This window comes from Haliotis cracherodii, unplaced genomic scaffold (genome assembly GCF_022045235.1).
Source record: "Haliotis cracherodii isolate W230 unplaced genomic scaffold, xgHalCrac1.p SCAF_14, whole genome shotgun sequence".
Taxonomy (NCBI): domain Eukaryota; kingdom Metazoa; phylum Mollusca; class Gastropoda; order Lepetellida; family Haliotidae; genus Haliotis; species Haliotis cracherodii.
In genome coordinates this window covers 24,559,500-24,583,143 of record NW_027266269.1, presented here as the reverse complement: position 1 = coordinate 24,583,143, position 23,644 = coordinate 24,559,500, and the positions used below count along the sequence as shown (strand labels likewise).

Below are 23,644 nucleotides of genomic sequence, written 5' to 3'. Positions count from 1 at the left end.
TGATAAATGATCTTTATGATCAATAATGACGAAACAAGATTTGACGTTCAAATGGAAAACATCGCAGTTCATCAAAAGAAAAACCAGCAAAGTTGAGTATATATGTTTGACAATGTGATGCGAGATTGCATATATGAATATTAACAAAGGTGGACTGTAAATAGTTTAATAATGTTATGTCCATAGCGTAAGTTATATTACGTTGTTACGTGAAAATGTAATGATGGCATAATGATGGTTCCATGTATAAATACTACTGGAAACTATTCTTCGTTCTGAAGAACTACAATCAGCTAACAAGGTTTGGATTGGCATTCTAGGAGTTGGTGAGTATGTAAGTGAGTGAGTATGGTTTTACGCCGCTTTTAGCAATATTCCAGCAATATCATGGCGGGGGACACCGGAAATGGGCTTCACATTGTACCCACGTCGGGAATCGAACCTCGGTCTTCGGCGTGACGAGCAAACGCTTTCACCACTAGGCTACCCGACCGCCCCTGATGAGTAAGTAAGAAAACGTACAACTTTATAGATAACAACTTCTGGTTTGTTGCATGTAGCGGATGAAAATTCTTACGCCGATATCAAGCTGGAGTGACAATCACCAAATGATGAGAGGTATATCTGCATGAGTGAGTGAGTGAGTATGGTTTTACGCCAATATTCCAGCAATGGCGGGGGACACCAGAAATGGGCTTCACACAGTGTCGGGAATCGAACCCGGGTCTTCGGCGTGACGAGCGAATGCTTTAACCACTAGGCTACCCGACCCTCCCATATCTGCATGAAATGTGATAAGCAGCAGATCAACATTGAGGTAATACACAACAGGTAAATATTCAACAAGTAGCATACAGATAATTGGATGAAGCCAAATGTTCAGTAAGAATAACAAATAGCACACAAGTAGTGACGCACACGTGTACTGAACCACTGAAAATTTGTGACGTCACCAGGTGTACGCATGTCCTGCCCTACCGACAGCACCTGTCGTTCACGTGAAGATCCGGGGTAGATTAGGTCCTCAGCAACCCATGCTTGCCGTAAAAGGCGACTATGCTTGTCGTAAAAGGCGACTAACGGGATCGGGTGGTCAGGATCGCTGACTTGGTTGATACATCTCATCAGTCCCATTTGCGTGGATCGATGCTCATGATATTAATCACTGGATTGCCTGGTCCAGACTCGATTATTTACAGACCACCGTCATATAGCTGGAATATTGCTGAGTGCTGCGTTAAACAACAAACAAACAAACATCACACAACTTGCATAAAAAAGTAAGTATTTGTTGCCTGACGCAACACAGCAGGACTCCTTACACTCGACGTCAGCGTGTAAACAAACCAGACAATCCAGTGATCGATGAACCAGAAAACCCAGTGAAACGATAGTGCATTTACTGATTTTGTTGAAACTAATAAAAACGACACGTTAATTGTGAATTACGTATGTTTTTAAAATGTGCAGAGATTCTGCTGCTTATAAGTAAAGGAAACCGTTTAAGAAATATATTCGTTTTGCAACCCAGTGTGGCGTAGTTTTATAGTCTCGGCCCACCCATTTCTTTTGAAGTTGACTTAGCATAGATAAATGCTTCTGAGATTATGACAAAACTCGGGACTTTAGTCCACCAGCAGAAATATCGCCCCAGTTCAAGTAAATATAGAATGTCAACCCAAGACAATAACCAGTCTCGGCCTTCCGACCACACACAGTCTCATGACGATGTCGAAATCGTACTATTATTGTCTCTGCTTTTAGCATAGGATGGTCTCTGCTTTGAGCATAGGATGGTCTCTGCTTTTAGCATAGGATGGTCGCTGCTTTTAGCATAGTATGGTCGCTGCTTTTAGCATAGGATGGTCGCTGCTTTTTAGCATAGGATGGTCTCTGCTTTTAGCACAGGATGGTCTCTGCTTTTAGCATAGGATGGTCGCTGCTTTTTAGCATAGGATGGTCTGCTTTTAGCATAGGATGGTCGCTGCTTTTAGCACAGGATGGTCTTTGCTTTTAGCACAGGATGGTCTTTGCTTTTAGCATAGGATGGTCTCTGCTTTTAGCATAGGATGGTCGCTGCTTTTAGCATAGGATGGTCTCTGCTTTTAGCATAGGATGGTCTCTGCTTTTAGCATAGGATGGTCTCTGCCTTTAGCATAGGATGGTCGCTGCTTTTAGCATAGGATGGTTTCTGCTTTTAGCACAGGATGGTCTCTGCTTTTAGCATAGGATGGTCTCTGCTTTTAGCATAGGATAATCGCTGCTTTTAGCATAGGGTGGTCTCTGCTTTTAGCATAGGATGGTCACTCCTTTTAGCATAGGATGGTCGCTGCTTTTAGCACAGTCAGGATGGTCGCTGCTTTTAGCATAGGATGGTTTCTGCTTTTAGCACAGGATGGTCTCTGCTTTTAGCATAGGATGGTCGCTGCTTTTAGCATGGGATGGTCGCTGCTTTTAGCATAGGATGGTCTCTGCTTTTAGCACAGGATGGTCTCCGCTTTTAGCACAGGATGGTCTCTGCTTTTAGCACAGGATAGTATCTGCTTTAGCACAGGATGGTCTCTGCTTTTAGCATAGGATGGTCTCTGCTTTCAGCATTAGACCTGATTTTTAATTTTGGAACTGTTTTTATTTATTTCAGTGTATAGCACATCATAAAAGATATGCTAGGATCAACAACTCGGACATTTGTTCTTTTCAGCAAAATGCGATACATTATACTCATAGTGATCGTAATTGCCGGTGGACGAGCAGGTAGATTGGTTGACACGGACGTTGTAGTCAAGATGGAGGACGATCCTGTGCACAAAGCTGCCTCAGTAAAGAGAGAGGCTTACGATGGCTATGGACTTGGAATTGTTGACACGGACGTTGTAGCCAAGATGTTGGACGATCCTGTGCACGAAGCTGCCTTGGTAAAGAGAGAGGGTGGCCGTGGCTATAAAGGTGGAATTGTTGACAGGGACGTTGTAGCCAAGATGTTGGACGATTCTGTGCACGATGCTGCCTTGGTAAAGAGAGAGGGTGGCGGTTTCCATGGAGGTGGAATTGTTGACACGGACGTTGTAGCCAAGATGTTGGACGATCCTGTGCACGAAGCTGCCTTGGTAAAGAGAGAGGCTTACGATGGCAATGGACGTGGAATTGTTGACAGGGACGTTGTAGCCAAGATGTTGGACGATCCTGTGCACGAAGCTGCCTTGGTAAAGAGAGAGGGTGGCAGAAGCTATGGAGGTGGAATTGTTGACACGGACGTTGTAGCCAAGATGTTGGACGATCCTGTGCACGATGCTGCCTTGGTAAAGAGAGAGGCTTACGATGGCTATGGAGGTGGAATTGTTGACACGGACGTTGTAGCCAAGATGTTGGACGATCCTGTGCACGAAGCTGCCTTGGTAAAGAGAGAGGCTTACGATGGCTATGGAGGTGGAATTGTTGACAGGGACGTTGTAGCCAAGATGTTGGACGATCCTGTGCACGAAGCTGCCTTGGTAAAGAGAGAGGGTGGCAGAAGCTATGGAGGTGGAATTGTTGACACGGACGTTGTAGCCAAGATGTTGGACGATCCTGTGCACGATGCTGCCTTGGTAAAGAGAGAGGCTTACGATGGCTATGGAGGTGGAATTGTTGACAGGGACGTTGTAGCCAAGATGTTGGACGATCCTGTGCACGAAGCTGCCTTGGTAAAGAGAGAGGCTTACGATGGCTATGGAGGTGGAATTGTTGACAGGGACGTTGTAGCCAAGATGGAGGACGATCCTGTACACGAAGCTGCCTTGGTAAAGAGAGAGGCTGGCGGTGGCTTTGGAGGTGGAATTGTTGACAGGGACGTTGTAGCCAAGATGTTGGACGATCCTGTGCACGATGCTGCCTTGGTAAAGAGACAGGGTGGCGGTTTCCATGGAGGTGGAATTGTTGACACGGACGTTGTAGCCAAGATGTTGGACGATCCTGTGCACGATGCTGCCTTGGTAAAGAGAGAGGCTTACGATGGCTATGGAGGTGGAATTGTTGACACGGACGTTGTAGCCAAGATGTTGGACGATCCTGTGCACGAAGCTGCCTTGGTAAAGAGAGAGGCTTACGATGGCTATGGAGGTGGAATTGTTGACAGGGACGTTGTAGCCAAGATGGAGGACGATCCTGTACACGAAGCTGCCTTGGTAAAGAGAGAGGCTGGCGGTGGCTTTGGAGGTGGAATTGTTGACAGGGACGTTGTAGCCAAGATGTTGGACGATCCTGTGCACGATGCTGCCTTGGTAAAGAGACAGGGTGGCGGTTTCCATGGAGGTGGAATTGTTGACAGGGACGTTGTAGCCAAGATGTTGGACGATCCTGTGCACGATGCTGCCTTGGTAAAGAGAGAGGCTGGCGGTGGCTATCGAGGTGGAATTGTTGACACGGACGTTGTAGCCAAGATGTTGGACGATCCTGTGCACGATGCTGCCTTGGTAAAGAGAGAGGCTTACGATGGCTATGGACGTGGAATTGTTGACAGGGACGTTGTAGCCAAGATGTTGGACGATCCTGTGCACGAAGCTGCCTTGGTAAAGAGAGAGGCTGGCGGTGGCTTTGGAGGTGGAATTGTTGACAGGGACGTTGTAGCCAAGATGTTGGACGATTCTGTGCACGATGCTGCCTTGGTAAAGAGAGAGGGTGGCGGTTTCCATGGAGGTGGAATTGTTGACACGGACGTTGTAGCCAAGATGTTGGACGATCCTGTGCACGAAGCTGCCTTGGTAAAGAGAGAGGCTTACGATGGCTATGGACGTGGAATTATTGACACGGACGTTTTAGCCAAGATGTTGGACGATCCTGTGCACGAAGCTGCCTTGGTAAAGAGAGAGGCTTACGATGGCAATGGACGTGGAATTGTTGACACGGACGTTGTAGCCAAGATGTTGGACGATCCTGTGCACGAAGCTGCCTTGGTAAAGAGAGAGGCTTATGATGGCTGTGGACGTGGAATTGTTGACAGGGACGTTGTAGCCAAGATGTTGGACGATCCTGTGCACGAAGCTGCCTTGGTAAAGAGAGAGGCTTACGATGGCTATGGAGGTGGAATTGTTGACACCGACGTTGTAGCCAAGATGTTGGACGATCCTGTGCACGAAGCTGCCTTGGTAAAGAGAGAGGCTTACGCTGGCTATGGACGTGGAATTGTTGACACGGACGTTGTAGCCAAGATGGCCGATCTTGTGTACGAAGCGTAACACTAAGGTAATTGGATGTTCTTTATCCTTGGGGTTGACTTGGAGTTGTTCTCTCGACGGCCGTCATTGCAGGGACACCTAGGCCTGCATCAGACCCGTGAAGATCCGGGGTAGAATAGGTCTTCAGCAACCCATGCTTGCTGTAAAAGGTGACTATGCTTGTCGTAAGAGGCGACGCACTGGATCGGGTTATCAGACTGGCTGACTTGGTTGATGCATGTTATCGTATTCCAACGGCGTAGATCGATGCTCATCGTGTCAATCACTGGATTGTCTGGTCCAGACCCGATTATTTACAGACCAACGTCATATAGCTGGAATACTGCTGAGTGCGGCGTTAAACAACAAAGAAAGAAACCCAACGGAAACACACGACGAAAAGTGGTCACACACGCTTGTAGCAGACTTTGATTTTCTTTGAACACATCTACAAAGTTGCTTTGACAAAGATTTACAAACCATGTTAAGGTGATGAAAGTCAACGTTTTTTCAAATATGCTTATCTTATTTGGTGCAAATGCCAAAAGAGGATGATTTAAAATGTGGCTTGGGTGTAAAATAATGAACATCTCACAAGATTGTTGATTGAGGTTTGTCTTACAAACAATATGAAAAAGTGTACCTTGGCTTTTTGCTAATTATCCTTGTTGAGTCTGTGTGATATTGAGAATTAGAAATCAAGGTGAATAATGAAAATTGTATTTTATGCGAAAATGTATCGTATATTTTTAAAAATGTATGAACCTTTCTGGCGTTCATGTATAGTAGTAGGACTAATTAGGTCCCTGGTTCACTGTATTTCTACAAAAAATAAACATGATGTCATATAACGTTTTACCATACCTCCGTGTCAGTTTGATGAGATCTGATTAGCCCACGTGATCTTGATAAAATACTATGTATCTCGCCTTGGAGGGAAATAAATTTCTCAGTGGGAGAATATATCTCTTATACCCCGCCACGAAGAAGACATGCTGTACTTGGACTCCTGAATGGAAGAATAAATCCCACTAATCCTCGCTTCGAAACAAAAAGCCGCACGCTTTTTCCGAGTCAGCAAAACAGGCCGTCTTGGGCGGTCGGGCAAGCGGGTATTTTAAACACAGCTTGTGGTATCTACCTTCTTCTTTGTCAGGCCTTTGTAAAGATCGTATAAAGTACTATTATATTTGCCCCTATTATCATCCCACGCCCTCCCATTTTGAGATCAGTTCATATGATATCATGTTTTAGATTGACATGAAGCGTAACATAACGATATCTCTATTTTCTCAGTCCTATTTGAATATAATTTATATTTCTATTATATTTCAGAATGATGGATGACACATAGCAATAGAAAAAAGCCCAAAACATTGGGCTCACAGTGAATAATCTACCCAATAAAAGTACATAATCTACCCAATAAAGCTTTGTGCACAATAAATGGTTGGTATTATTCTTTCCTTCGTTCAATTTATTTCGGTTTTGGTTGTAGAAACGTCATATATTGAATAGGGAAATACCGTTGACAACGGAATTAAACCCAACGCACTCACCCATTGAACGTTAGGGTGTTGTCATAGTACATATATCTGCCAAAGTCCCTGTGAGCTAAAAAAACATTGTTTGACATGGTGTTGACTGAAATTGATGTTTGGAATATCTGTAGTTACGCACCTTAAACACTCTTGAAATGTATGAATAAGAAAATGTCTGCTTTTGTTTGAATAATGTATTTAAAAAACAGTATAGATCAACCGTAATTGAGAGTCGATATTGAGATATTAATCATGATTATCGTTGCTTTTGTAAAAACGACATTACATAATCAGGTGAGCTAATTACTTTTGCTTTTGTTGAAACAGTATATAATCAGGTGAGCTAATAACAATTGCTTTTGTGAAAACAACTTTACATAATCAGGGGAGATATTTACAATTGCTTTTGTTAAAACAACAAAATATAATCAGGTGAGCTAATTACTATTGCTTTTGTTAAAAGAACATTTTATAATCAGGTGAGCTAATTACTATTGCTTTTTGTTAAAACAAATCTACATAATCAGGTGAGCTATTTACTATTGCTTTTGTTAAAACAACATTATATAATCAGGTGAGCTAAAGTGTATTGAAACCAAATTAACAAGGATGGCAATGCAGTGGATGTCACTGAAGGCTACGACAGGTACAACAGATGACCAGATTACCCTTTTTTGCGAACACCTGGTGTCTTAACGGATATTCAGTGATCCTCTCAGTTTACGTTCAGCATCGTCCTCTCATTCAAATGTCTGTGTTGTAACTACAACAGATATCACGGTAGGACACACATGGCGCACTGTTATCTATCGTTTTGAGAATGTCACTGTATACACCTACTGAATTATTTTGTATTATATTCATATGAACCCTCTACAGAAACGCAGGCACCAGCATTCATACTAAACTGACGGCCAAAAGAAACGCTACCAACGAAATTTCTAGGATAAAATATGACCAACACAATTTGAAGCAGCAATAACAATTGTATTGTAGAAATTCATCATTCAGAACAGTAAAATGCGAATTTACTAATTCAACAACAAAGTCCTTGACCTCCAACAGGGACATTTCTTGACAAGGGGTCCTTCGTCTAGTATTCGATCAACAACATTGGTTACAACTTTAAGGTGACGACGGCCCAGACCGTTCAATACGGGATATGACCTCCATGAGCGGCAATGCATCTTCGAATGCAGCGTCGAACTGAGTAGACAAGCGTCCTCACATCGACTGCAGGTATCCGATTCCATTCCTCACGGAGGGCAACGATCAACGCTTGTCTCGTCAAGGGAGGATGATGACGTTTCCGAAGACGACGCCCCAGCTGGTTCCAGAGATGCTCTTTAAACTATGTCTATGTCTATGGGTGACAGATCTGGTGGTCGAGCTGACCACGGCAGGACAGTCACGTTGTTGGCGTTGAGGAAGTCTCTAGTAATAGGGGCTTTATGGGTGTGGTGTTATCTTGTTGGAACACCGTCCGTTGTTGACGATGGATGAAAGGAAGAACCACTGGCCGCAAGATATTGTCAATGTAGCCTTCGATGATGACAAGTTCCGTCTTCTCCTCCGCCCCCGTAGGGTTCCACTGGCATCTATGTACTTTCCATTAACAACAGATCAATCACGAGCACAAGCAAATGATATTTTGACAGCATTATAACATAGAAACAAGCTCTGATCATATACTGCACATGCATCAAATTAAATACTGACAAACCCTTGAATATGTATAATGAAATTTTATAAATGTGCACAATGGATGTGAGAATATGAATGTGAATATTAATTCGGGAATTGTGGTAATACTGTTATTATATAGAGACTATCAGATGTTTACGTTACAAATAACTAGTGCAAAAACGTATATATATATACGTGTCTATTGGTTATGGAAAGGGTTTTGTTGCTTTATTTACATATATACAAGTGTGAAGAGAGGAAAAAGGAATAGGGAGGAGCGGGTAGACTTGGACATGGATTAGTTGACCAAGGCACTGCTACGATGGAGGATGCTCTTCTGAACGGAGACACTGTTTTGAAGAGAGGGGCGGGTAGAATTGGACATGGATTAGTGACCAAGGCACTGCTACGATGGAGGATGCTCCTCTGAACGGAGACACTGTTTTGAAGAGATGGGCGGGTAGAATTGGACATGGATTAGTTGACCAAGGCACTGCTACGATGGAGGATGCTCCTCTGAACGGAGACACTGTTTTGAAGAGAGGGGCGGGTAGAGTGAGTGAGTGAGTTGGGTTTAACGCCGCTTTTAGCAATACTCCAGCAATATCACGGCGGGGGAAACCAGAAATGGGGTTCACACATTGTACCCATGTCTGGAATCGAACCTGGGTCTTCAGCGTGACGGGCGACCGCTTTAACCACTAGGCTACCCGAGGGACGGGTAGAAGTGGCCATCGATTGGTTGACCAGGGCGCAGATACGATGGAGGATGCTCCTCTGAACGAGGACACTGTTTTGAAGAGATGGGCGGGTAGACTTGGACATGGATCAGTTGACCAGGGAGCGGATACGATGGAGGATGCTCCTCTGAATGAAGACACTGTTTTGAAGAGAGGGGCGGGTACTCATTGGACTCAATTTGATGAACAAAGTTCACATATTGTCGACATGGCATATACAATTAAAGTTTCAAATATCGCCGACGTGGCAGATCATTTCACACCCATTCTAGATCTGGAAACTGACCACTTTGTCTTCAATTTGCTTGAAGAGACAAATAGCCAAGCTATAATTATATAACATCAGCCTTTACTTGGCTGTAAGGTTACCAGGGATAACATACAGACAATGTAAAAGGTTGGTAATTGGTCAGTGTAATCACTGGCAATTGCTGCACAAGCAACATAATATATGAAATGGTAGGAATATACATTTCATGAAAACTAAATATATTTAATATATGTTTCATGAAAAGAAAATATACATGTATAATGGATTCTCATGACAATGCAACTCATCTCCGTGACCGACGACCAGGTGTTGTCCACTCCCTTACAAATGGTCAGATTGCCAGCAGATGTCACTGGTGTAAACAACGTCGAAACTGCTGTTCACGTGCCATGTTTTCAGATGAATCCCGATCCATTTAAAACTTCCTTGACATACGTGTTTGTGTCTGGCGACTTCGAAATGAAGGTCAATCCATTGCCAACCTGAGACCTCATGACACACTTGGCGGTTGTGGTGTGGCTTGGCATCACTATGACTGCGCGAACCCCACTCTCTATTGTGCAAGGAAGGGTCACTGGACAGAACTATCGGGACAGCATACTGACACCCTGTGTTGTCCCGTTTGCAAGGCGTGGTGGTCGACGTTTTGTCTTTCAGGACACGATCACCTTGCACGAGTTGTCAATGCAGCAGCACAACATCCATAGAATGCTATGTCCAGCAATGAACCCAGACCATTTCCCCTTTGAACAGGTCTGGGACATGATAAAGAGACGTGTAGGGCTCTGACTTCGTTGGCTGAACTTTGCCAGGCGCCCCAAGAGAAGTGGGACAATCTCCCTCAGTTTACCACAGGAGTGAGTGAGTGTGTTAAGATTTAACGTCACATCGGCAATATTTCAGCCATATAGTGACGAGGTTTACCACAGGAAGACTCATACGCAGTATACCCCGTCGAGTGAATGAATGCTTGACTAATCGTGGCGATATTACGCACTGCTGATGAAAAACGTTAACTTTGAAATTTCCCGTCTTACCCCTAGCGTCCTTCAAGATCGTCTTAAGAATCTCCTGTCACAATCGATGGTAATTTGTTCCAATTCGTTCATTTTTATAATACAACCATTACTAGAAACTAATCTTTCTTAATTTTTTTTGAGATTATAAGTTATTTCTGAGTATGTCCTACTTGTTTTTGAAGAGAATAATTTGAAGCACATTTCCAAATTAAAATTGGAAGTGTCAATTGAATCAATAAGAAATTGTTTTTAACTACAGGACATTTTATCGGTCACTGGTTCCAGACCCTAAGTCTTTTTTTTCTTTGAGCATTTTATAACACTTTTATTTCATAACATCCGGTATTTCCAACAAATTATACATTTATGTATAACCTGAGGCTAAGATGTTTCTCCAGTAATGTTTCAATATTTCGGGACCGTGAAGGTCCGGGGTGGAATAGGTCTTCAGCAACACGTGCTTGCTATAAAAGGCGACAATGCTTGTCGTAAGAGGCGACTAACGGGATCGGGTGATCAGGCTCGCTGACTCGGTTAATGCATGTCATCGATCCCAACTGCATTGATCGATGCTCATGATATTTATCACTAGATTGTCTGGTCCAGACTCGATTATTTACAGACTGCCGTTGCTGCGACGTAAAACAACAAACCAAATCAATATTTCGATGTCGTCAGATGCATTAAGCAAACCGTTATGTTAGTGACAAAGTTATCAATATTTCTGTTATTTCATTGCGTTCAGCAGGATCAAAGCTATACTAACAATGAATCAAAGACGGTCAAATAACTCTCACACAACCAGTTAGATATCACAGAAATTACGTGTTAGATCAGGCTATATATTTCTCTTTTAGTGTTGTATTTCAGTCAGATATCAATTTATTTTTGTCGATGTCGTCAAATGCATTTAACAAACCGTGATGTTAGTGACAAAGTTATCAATATTGCTGTTATTTCATTGCGTTCAATAGGATCAAAGCTATACTAACTGTACCATGTATTTTTATTGTGTACTGTTATGAATTGTTACGAATTTTATTATGATATGCTAGTTTTAAAATCTACACCTGTGATAGTCTAGTGTTTTTACTGTCCTTTGTTGACAGATTTTAATGTCTATATTTATGTATTATTAATGTACAACTTGATTTAGTCACGATATGGCTGAAATATTGCCGATGTGACTATAAATCTTAACTCACTCACTCACTAGTATATTTGTTTTGTTTTAAGTATGGCTTAATTGCGTACCATCGCCAGCAGCTGAAGGGATGGTGTAAATCCTGCTGGGGAGCCGTGCAGGTAGAAGAAGTATTGTAAGTCACCACGGTCCCCAGTAAGGTGGCCTAACTTTGGTTGCTGGCGATCTCTAGCCCGTTTTTATATTGTATTGTTGAATAATAGGTTATTCTTTTAATTGTTCTAAACTAGTTTTACTTATAAACTGTGATATGCTAAATGTTATACTGTCCGTCGATGACAGTTTTTTTATTTAAATGTCAGTATTATAAATGTTCTCGTCACGATATGGCTGAAATATTGCCGATGTGACGTAAAGCTTTAACTCACTCACTCACGCTATTCTAACAATGAATCAAAGACTCTCTCACACAATCAGTTAGATGTATATCAGTCAGATATCATAAATCTATTATGGTTTGCGACAATAAGCATAGCAAGCCTGGAATACTGCAACATGTCCAAAAACGCTACATAATTCACTATTCTTTTATAATAATAATAAGAATAAGAATAATAGTAATAATAATAATACTGAAATTCGATAACGACATTAAAGTTCTTTACAAAAGATACATGAAATATATCTGATATTCAACATACACTCTGTTTTGTTGATGAATAATCTTTAGAGAACAAGCATGAGTGATATGGCATTCAAATGGAAAACATTGCTGTTCATGCATGCAAGTCGAATATATATGATTGAAAATGCAATGCGAGATTGCGTATATTAATAATGTTGACTGAATAGTTTAATATCGTTATCACCATAGTGTAAGTTATATTATGTTGTAATGTGAAAATGTAACGACTGCATAAATAATGACACGTTCTCGGTGTATAAATACTACTGGAAACTATTCATCCTTCTGAAGAACTGCAATCAACTAACAAGGTCAGATTTTGTGTCTCTTGTAAATATCTCCTATGTTTTCACAGGTTTCATTTTATGATTATGGAAAGGGCTTTGTTTCTAATTATTGTTGAAATATTTTTTATGTTGTATCACTTAAATGTTTTTTTCCGTTTTGGTCAATAATACAATTCATAAACACATGCCTATACAGTCGAATTCATACAACGGGCTCTATTTACCAGTGATTTCATATGATTTTGGAAAGGGTTGTATTGCCTGTATTTGTTTAATTGTTTTACAGATGATAGAATGCTTGTAGTTAGGTTTACTGCTTCTAGGATTCTATACTTTAACAACTCAGACATTTATTCATTTCAGCAAAATGCGATACATGGTACTCATTATGATCGCCTTTGTCTATGGTGTCAATGCCAGTATTAGAGGTGGCGGTGGACGAGGAGGATTGCTTGACCAGCTGCAGGACGTCGTTGCCAAGATGGAGGATGATCCTGTGGACGAAGTTACCCTGCTGAGGAGAGGTGCACAAATCATTAAACGAAGGTATTTGGTAGTTTCAATATTCCTGGGGAAGCACACTTATATACTGCTATTTCAAGATCTCCGCTAAGATTTTCAAACTATATAAACCTTGCAGAGGTGATATATGTCAACACATATGCAAAATTGCTATCATCTCAATATGCTATATCTGAAATGATCTCATACCTGATGTTGATTGAGGTATGTCATGGAAACATTATGAAACATGTACTTTTGCTTTTTGCAAATTAATGTTCTTCTTGGGTTAGTATGATTTGAAACTTAGAAATCATGGTGAATAATGCAAGGTGGTTACAGTCAAAGCTGAATGACTTCAATATGCATCACAAACATATTGAAAAGACACTTTTGTGATGATAATTAACTGGTGGAGATTACAAGTGCAACGGGGTATACTTACCATTTGCGCGATCAACTGGTGTTTTCAATCAATCAACCCATCCGTCTATCTAAATGTCACAAGTGTGTACACTACCGACAATAATAAGGGAGCTAATGAAATGAAAGTGAGGGTGCATATAACATTATAAATGTCTATAAAATTAATTTGGGGCGTGGAGATCAATATTTGGTGTTTCCACAATGTCGGGCGATACATGCATGACACCTTGATGGCATACTGTTGCTTAACTTGCTTATGGTTGCTCGTGGTGTCGCCCTCCATTCCGTCAAAGCGGGTCACGTTCGTAGGTGTAGGGTCTCTGGCGTGCAATCCCCGCCCGACAACATCCCACAGCTTCATAACTAGGAGCGTGTCAGGGAACTCAGCGGGCCAGTCCAATGTCCTTATGTCTTCTCGATGGAGATCATCAGTGACAACCTGGGAACGATGTGGTCATTTAGCCGTTCAAAAGATTGTGCCGATAATTCTAGTGAAATGAACAGTTTAGGCCAATGACTCATTACAACCTTGCCCGTTCTGTATCTATTTTGGGTAGATTTATGTTCTGTTGCAGAATAAAGTACTTCGATTGAATCGGAGGAATGGTCTATATTATAACGGATTGTGCTCAGTAAAGTTTTTTTTTATTGTCCTAACTGTGTGCTGTCTCTAGCGAATTAGCTCCGAAACTCTCTTTAATCAGAACAAGACATCAATAAACACATTCTTCCATGACTTCGGAAAATACACGATTCTAAACTCAACGATTCAACAGCTGATTTTTTTGACGGTCACATCGCTGCAGAACTGGGAAGGATGTGGTCTAGCATTGTCATCTAGCAGTTCAAAAGTTTGTGCCGATAATTCTAGCGAAATGAACAGTTTAGGCCAATGACTCATTACAACCTCGCCCGTTCTGTATCTATTTTGGGTAGATTTATTTTCTGTTGCAGAATATAGTACTTCGATTGAATCGGAGGAATGGTCTATATTATAACGGATTGTGCTCAGTAAAGTTTTTTTTTTATTGTCCTAACTGTGTGCTGTCTCTAGCGAATTAGCTCCGAAACTCTCTTTAATCAGAACAAGACATCAATAAACACATTCTTCCATGACTTCGGAAAATACACGATTCTAAACTCAACGATTCAACAGCTGATTTTTTTGACGGTCACATCGCTGCAGAACTGGGAAGGATGTGGTCTAGCATTGTCATCTAGCAGTTCAAAAGTTTGTGCCGATAATTCTAGCAGAATGAACAATGCTAGGACGCACAACAACAATACCGCTCACAGCCAGGCCCAGGTCTCATTACAACCTCGGGGGCGGTCGGGTAGCCCAGTGGTTAAAGCGTTCGCTCGTCACGCCGAAGACCCGGGTTCGATTCCCGACATGGGTACAATGTGTGAAGCCCGTTTCTGGTGTCCCCCGCCATGATATTGCTGGAATATTGCTAAAAGCGGCGTAAAACCATACTCACTCACTCACTCACTCACTCACTCACTCATTACAACCTCGCCCGTTTGACGTTACTTGTCCCACAGTCTAGAAGTTACATCTTTTGATTTGCCCAACATTTGGGGAACGTAGGTTATTGGTGTCCCAAACTTATCCACCTTTCGCCAATGTTATCTGTTTATTGAGATACCATCTCGGAGGCATTTTTAAGCATGTGCTCAGCTCAATTGCATTTGTGATTGTGTGTTTTCATGTTGGCGCACATACTTTGGTTTCTGTGTGCACGTGTATAACGTTCTGGTCATGCATGAAATTGCATTGCGTTAAGATGTTGCATTCAAATGCAACGCCACGGTATTGTTAATTTGCACCTAAACAATAACTACATTCAAATAATCATTTCCCTTATTTTTGTCGGTTGTATATTACAATGTAAAGTTTTCTTTGTTTAAAAGTTTTCTTGCTTTGCCGATAACAGACCTTTCCAAATGAGGGTATATGTCATTAGAGGAAGAGATAGTTGCGTTTTGTATCTATTTTGGGTGTATTTGTTTTCTGTTGCAGAATACAGAACTTTGGGGGTGCTAGTAGTTCGATTGAATCGGAGGAAGGGTCTATGGAATAAAGGATTGTGCTCGGTAAAGTGTTTTTTCTATTATCTTAATTTGCGTGCTGTCTCTCAGTATTCAGCTCTGGAACTTTCTATAATCATAACGAGACACCAACAAACACATTCTACCATGACTCTGAAAACTACACGATTCTAAACTTTCTCAATTTGTGGTCAAAATGGCCAGCATGACGTCATATCATTTGCTTCACAATGGGCGGTCACGTGCAAGCGACATGTTGTGTAGAACTAAATCTTGGTAAACCCAGTATTGATGGTAAGTTATACGCTTTACACTTACAAGATAATGTATACAAGCGGAAAGAAGTTACATTCACAGGTAATCTAGGAGTTTTAAGCGATGTCGACGTTAGTGGACTCCATAAAAACACTTCACACAATCTTACTCGCAACAATGATAATAAATGGACTATGGTCGAAGAAAAAAATCGAGTGGCTACTGAATATCGTCATTACCCCACCATATGTGATGATGGGTGAGGCACAAAATTTAACTTAGATAATAAATAGTGGGATTGCACTCGCGGCTTTTATCCCCTCAAAACGAAAAAGTGTGTTAGTCTCTCCCTGCCAGAAAACCCAGGTCATATGTTATTTAGTCGTCCGGAAGTAAAAAACGTTAGTTTAAATTTGGTTACTGAATTCAATGATATTAAAGACAACTTGAGTGCAATACCTAATCTTTCTATGCATATTATTGAAGTCTTGTTTGGAGATGCACCAGAAGATGCCTTCGAAATATTACCAGGTCTATAGATTAAATGGCTCAAGAAACACAACCGTCAACGTTGCAGTATTATTTATATGGCAGCATCACCCGTTGCAACCATTGACGGGGTCCAAAGTGATGGCATTTCTCTCACTAAGATATTTATGCCGTATAATATACATTTAATAAGGCTGATGTATACTCTCAAAACACTGAAGCAAGACCAATTAAAGACTATCAAATGATATAATAATATAAACTATGAGTTTATATCCGGCGCTCGATGAAGCATTTGAAAAGGTTGATACTGTTGATGGATTTCGATTTCATCAAAGAAGCGACATAAAACAACGAATAGAGAAGGAGAGGGAGTTGAGACTTGGATTGTATAAAAAGTATTGCAGAGCCGTGAATGCTCTGGACGGAGTTGACACCGCGCTTGTAACGGGTAGCATGGGACTCGGTGTAGCCGGTGTTGGTTTTTTATCAACTATAATCTCTGCGCCTATCGTACTTGGCATGGAAATAGCTGCCGGAGTCTCAGGACTGGCAGGAATAGCGATAAAATACATTTCTCGTAAGTTGCAAAAGAAAGCATTAAAACATGATAATATTTGGATACTCGCTGAAGCAAAGTTGAACAGCATTGAGGATGATATTTCAACAGCACTGGCTGATTGTAAGATATCCGAGGATGAGTTTCGTTTAGTGCTGTCAGAACTCACCAAAAACAATGCAATGAAGCAGGAGATTCGATCAAATTATTGTAAGACCAATGGTATTAGCGAAGACGAGAAAAAAAAAGTTCATAGAACAGGGGAGACAACAAGCGCGTCAATTATTCCGTGCCAAAACCAAAGAACTGGTTGGAGATTAAAAATAGATTGTTTCCTATCGTTGGATCAAATCTAAACGAATGCTTACATAAGTATATAATAATGGAGAGATACAAACCAACAAAGGAAGAACTCGAAATAGCTATCAAAGCATTTATGCTCAAGGACAAAATTATCAAATGGAGAGAATTACCACAGGGTATATATTATATTAGTGATGTCCAACCAACCAAATACGGTCATCAATTGTTTCTTTCCAATTACCAAGTAGAGTATATAGTCTGGTCTCCTAGTAAAATGAAGGAAGAACTTAGTAAAAATGTTGAATATCTCTTTGTTCAAAATAATGGTATGCGTATGAGTAAAAATAATAGAGAATATTTTCATTACAATTTAGTTTAATGTCATGACGATCGTTGAATCGCATCATCATTTTTACGTAAAATACAATAGAAAATTACAAGACATGAACAATTTATTATCAACTAAAAATAAACAGTAACGAAATTGTGAAATCAATGAATTTAGAATTCGCTCTTTTAAAATTTAAGAAGATCTCTTGTAAAACTAGCCTGTATTTTCACAGAATTTCTATTATGATTATGGAAAGGGTTTTGTGTCTTCTATTTTTTTCAGTAAAATATTTTTCTATGCTGTATTACATATTTCTTTCCGTTCTAGGCAATAATACATTAATAATAATTACTAATTAATAGTGATATATAAACAATTTTGAGATAGTCGAAATCATTCAGAAGCAGAGATTTCTTAGCATTATCAAAACGGTTTTGTGACTTTTTTGTTTGATTGTATTGCAGATCATTAAAACGTGTACAATCTGGTTTAACAACTCAAACATTTGGACATTTCATCAAAACAAAAATTCATATAGATCGTCATTGTCTATGGTATCAATGATGGTGGTAGAGTTGTCGGTGGACAAGCAGTTGGATTGCTTGATCAGGTGCAGGACGTTGTTCTTGCCAAGAGTGAGTGAGTGAGTTGGGTTTAACGCCGCTTGTAACATTCTTCCAGTCATATCGCGGCGTGTCAACTTAATGTGGGAGGAAAGCCTGAAGTGATGCAGGTTTCAGACGTTTACCACTTCGGTGAAACCCACGAGCACGGGTGCTGATAAACCTAGAAACATAATCGGGACAAACCGGGATTCGAACCCACAATCATAGGTTTCTGGCGTGCCCAAGGGACGCAACTCTGCACAACGAATCGTGGCGCCTTAGACGACTGGGCCACCAGTGCCCAATCTTGCCAAGATGGAGGATGAAAATGTGCACGCAACATAAAACGAAAGTATTTGGGAGTTACATTTCCCTGGGGAAGCTCACTTTTATTTCGTTAATTTTAAGATCCCCGGAAACTGCATTGCCAGCAATAGCCCATCGGTCATACACTGCGAAAAATGGTAATATAGGCCTTGTATATACTTTGTAATTCTTTGAAAAGACTAAAATGTACAGATGTACAACGATGCTTTGACTAAGATATCAAGCTACGTCAAACCTTGAAAAAATCATGCAAGTCAACACATTTAGAAATACCCAAGAAGGATAAGGGCTTTAGACGCGGCATTTACTATGTCCAGCAGTGTGGTCAAAAGAGCAGCGTGGCGTCATATCGCCTGCGACACAATGGGCCGTGACGTGCTGTAAAGAACTACATCTTGAAAAGTTTAATTTTCTTTCGCTGTATAAAATGAAAGCATCTTCAGTAAACACAGCGCCTTATCTGTTGTTTGGAGGCTATTATCGATTCTCGTTTAGTTCGAATTGACCACGGCATTTGTTACACTGAAGCTGCTTTACTTACTATTTTCGCTAATACCAAAACGTTCGAGTTTAATTTCATCCTAATAAATTCTATATGAACATAATATGTAGAAGTGGGATACCTGTAGATCGCATTCAATTTAACATTTTTTAACTTTGATTAAAATGTGATTTTTGGAGTGTTAGGCACAAGGAAAACACAGTAATATTATTTCCTACTGATCTCAGTTTAAAACTTTAGTAAGTCTGTAATGGGGCTTGTTCTACTTCCGGGATCAAATTATTTCTGCGATTGTTATAGTCGATATATAACTCCTCTATAGTTTTGCATAATGACCTATATTTAGGTCAATTTACTTGTATAAAATGCACGATCAGAATGATCAAATGGCAAATGATTTCCTGACTCATAATCATTGGTAACAAGAACAATATCGTGACGTCACAATACTTGTTTAACAAAGGATTAACGACGATATCCACCCTTTCCGGAATGTTAGATGCTCTGTCTCTACATGATACATATTACATTGGGAATATTACACTTATTTCTACGCCAACATATCACATGACAATAACAGATTAAAAGAACAGCTGCTGATATGTTGTGAGGGACCCCACATATACCTATTTCGCTACATGTTTTATCAATAAAACAAAACAATATCGAGTAGCATGAAAGAAGAATTCAATAAATCATATAAAACTTTATTTCTCCATTTAATTTACAAGGTTTTATTTGAAGTGGCATAAATTCATCCACAAATGAAAGACGAAATGTTGGTACAGATATATTCGTTCATCGTCTACATAATGTTCACAGAGATAAGTGATTTTTTTCCATGATCTTGCTGCAATGAATAAAATGTTTGAAGGATACAAAATATAAACAAAATATAACGAAGTACAAATGCTGAATGTCAGTAAGAAGCAAGAAGCAAAATCCCACAAAAACATCTGTCTTGCTTCTTTAAGATACGGCTTATTATTTTCGAGAGGATTATATCTCCATTTTTATTATTAGTAAGACCTCCTGCTGAGGAGAGGTCCACAAATCATTAAACGAAGGTATTTGGTAGTTTCAATATTCCTGGGGAAGCAGACTTATATGCTGCTATTTCAAGATCTCCGCTAAGATTTTCAAACTATATAAACCTTGCAGAGGTGATATATGTCAACACATATGCAAAATTGCTATCATCTCAATATGCTATATCTGAAATGATCTCATACCTGATGTTGATTGAGGTATGTCATGGAAACATTATGAAACATGTACTTTTGCCTTTTGCAAATTAATGTTCTCCTTGGGTTAGTATGATTTGAAACTTAGAAATCATGGTGAATAATGCAAGGTGGTTACAGTCAAAGCTGAATGACTTCAATATGCATCACAAACATATTGAAAAGACACTTTTGTGATGATAATTAACTGGTGGAGATTACAAGTGCAACGGGGTATACTTACCATTTGCGCGATCAACTGGTGTTTTCAATCAATCAATCCATCCGTCTATCTAAATGTCACAAGTGTGTACACTACCGACAACAATAAGGGAACTAATGAAATGAAAGTGAGGGTGTAATAACATTATAAATGTCTATAAAATTAATTTGGGGCGTGGAGATCAATATTTGGTGTTTCCACAATGTTGGGCGATACATGCACGACACCTTGATGGCATACTGTTGCTTAACTTGCTTATAGTTGCTCGTGGTGTCGCCCTCCATTCCGTCAAAGCGGGTCACGTTCGTAGGTGTAGGGTCTCTGGTGTACAATCCCCGCCCAAGAACCTCCCACAGCTTCATAACTAGGGGCGTGTCAGGGAACTCAGCCCGACAACCTCCCGCAGCTTCATAACTAGGGGCGTGTCAGGGAACTCAGCCTGACAACCTCCCACAGCTTCATAACTAGGGGCGTGTCAGGGAACTCAGCCCGACAACCTCCCACAGCTTCATAACTAGGGGCGTGTCAGGGAACTCAGCCCGACAACCTCCCACAGCTTCATAACTAAGGACGCGTCAGGGAACTCAGCCCGACAACCTCCCACAGCTTCATAACTAGGGGCGTGTCAGGGAACTCAGCCTGACAACATCCCACAGCTTCATAACTAGGGGAGTGTCAGGGAACTCAGCCCGACAACCTCCCACAGCTTCATAACTAGGGGCGTGTCAGGGAACTCAGCCCGACAACCTCCCACAGCTTCATAACTAGGGGCGTGTCGGGTAACTCAGCCCGACAACATCTCTTAGCTTCATAACTATGGGCGTGTCAGGGAACTCAGCGGGCCAGTATCCCCGCCCGACAACCTCCCACAGCTTCATAACTAGGGGCGTGTCAGGGAACTCAGCGTGCCAGTATCCCCGCCCGACAACCTCCCACAGCTTCATAACTAGGGGAGTGTCAGGGAACTCAGCGGGCCAGTCCAATGTCCTTATGTCTTCTCGATGGAGATCATCAGTGACAACCTGGGAACGATGTGGTCATTTAGCCGTTCAAAAGATTGTGCCGATAATTCTAGCGAAATGAACAGTTTAGGCCAATGACTCATTACAACCTCGCCCGTTCTGTATCTATTTTGGGTAGATTTATTTTCTGTTGCAGAATATAGTACTTCGTAAAGTTTTTTTCTATTGTCCTAACTGTGTGCTGTCTCTAGCGAATTAGCTCCGAAACTCTCTTTAATCATAACAAGATCCGGGGTAGAATAGGTCTTCAGCAACCCATGCTTGCTGTAAAAGGTGACTATGCTTGTCGTAAGAGGAGACGCACTGGATCGGGTTATCAGACTGGCTGACTTGCTTGATGCATGTTATCGTATTCCAATGGCGTAGATCGATGCTCATCGTATCAATAACTGCATTGTCTGGTCCAGACCCGATTATTTACAGACCGACGTCATATAGCTGGAATACTGCTGAGTGCGGCGTTAAACAACAAACAAACAAACCCAACGGAAACACGCGACGAAAAGTGGTCACACACGCTTGTAGTAGACTTTGATTTTCTTTGAACACATCTACAAAGTTGCTTTGACAAAGATTTACAAACCATGTTAAGGTGATGAAAGTCAACGTTTTTTCAAATATGCTTATCTTATTTGGTGCAAATGCCAAAAGAGGATGATTTAAAATGTGGCTTGGGTGTAAAATAATGAACATCTCACAAGATTGTTGATTGAGGTTTGTCTTACAAACAATATGAAAAAGTGTACCTTGGCTTTTTGCTAATTATCCTTGTTGAGTCTGTGTGATATTGAGAATTAGAAATCAAGGTGAATAATGAAAATTGTATTTTATGCGAAAATGTATCATATATATTTAAAAATGTATGAACCTTTCTGCCGTTCATGTATAGTAGTAAGACTAATTAGGTCCCTGGTTCACTGTATTTCTACAAAAAATAACACATGATGTTATATAACGTTTTACCATACCTCCGTGTCAGAATGATGAGATCTGATTAGCCCACGTGATCTTGATAAAATACTATGTATCTCGCCTTGGAGGGAAATAAATTTCTCAGTGGGAGAATATATCTCTTATTTTATGCGAAAATGTATCATATATTTTTAAAAATGTATGAACCTTTCTGCCGTTCATGTATAGTAGTAGGACTAATTAGGTCCCTGGTTCACTGTATTTCTACAAAAAATAAACATGATGTTATATAACGTTTTACCATACCTCCGTGTCAGAATGATGAGATCTGATTAGCCCACGTGATCTTGATAAAATACTATGTATCTCGCCTTGGAGGGAAATAAATTTCTCAGTGGGAGAATATATCTCTTATACCCCGCCACGAAGAAGACATGTTTTACTTGGAATCCTGAGAGGAAGAATAAATCCCACTAAACCTCGCTTCGAAACAAAAAGCCGCACGCTTTTTCCGAGTCAGCAAAACAGGCCGTCTTGGGCGGTCGGGCAAGCGGGTATTTTAAACACAGCTTGTGGTATCTACCTTCTTCTTTGTCAGGCCTTTGTAAAGATCGTATAAAGTACTATTATATTTGCCCCTATTATCATCCCACGCCCTCCCATTTTGAGATCAGTTCATATGATATCATGTTTTAGATTGACATGAAGCGTAACATAACGATATCTCTATTTTCTCAGTCCTATTTGAATATAATTTATATTTCTATTCTATTTCAGAATGATGGATGACACACAGCAATAGAAAAAAGCCCAAAACATTGGGCTCACAGTGAATAATCTACCCAATAAAAGTAAATAATCTACCCAATAAAGCTTTGTGCACAATAAATGGTTGGTATTATTCTTTCCTTCGTTCAATTTATTTCGGTTTTGGTTGTAGAAACGTCATATATTGAATAGGGAAATACCGTTGACAACGGAATTAAACCCAACGCACTCACCCATTGAACGCTAGGGTGTTGTCATAGTACATATATCTGCCAAAGTCCCTGTGAGCTAAAAAAACATTGTTTGACATGGTGTTGACTGAAATTGATGTTTAGAATATCTGTAGTTACGCACCTTAAACACTCTTGAAATGTATGAATAAGCAAATGTCTGCTTTTGTTTGAATAATGTATTTAAAAACCAGTATAGATAAACCGTAATTGAAAGTCGATATTGAGATATTAAAAATGATTATCGTTGCTTTTGTTAAAACGACATTACATAATCAGGTGAGCTAATTACTATTGCTTTTGTTGAAACATTATATAATCAGGTGAGCTAATAACAATTGCTTTTGTGAA

General features: G+C 40.5%; 1 protein-coding gene across 1 annotated transcript; it reads left to right on the top strand.

The window, feature by feature from the left end:
• Nucleotides 1-234: 234 nt before the first annotated feature.
• On the top strand, nucleotides 235-23,180 carry LOC139460319 (uncharacterized). Its single transcript, XM_071241811.1, has 6 exons — nucleotides 235-326; nucleotides 2,642-5,209; nucleotides 12,515-12,589; nucleotides 12,929-13,111; nucleotides 15,516-15,589; nucleotides 23,073-23,180. Exons 2-5 carry the CDS (start codon nucleotides 2,664-2,666, stop codon nucleotides 15,574-15,576), a joined length of 2,865 nt encoding a protein of 954 aa, XP_071097912.1. The 5' UTR covers nucleotides 235-326; nucleotides 2,642-2,663; the 3' UTR covers nucleotides 15,577-15,589; nucleotides 23,073-23,180.
• The last annotated feature ends 464 nt before the right edge of the window (nucleotides 23,181-23,644 follow it).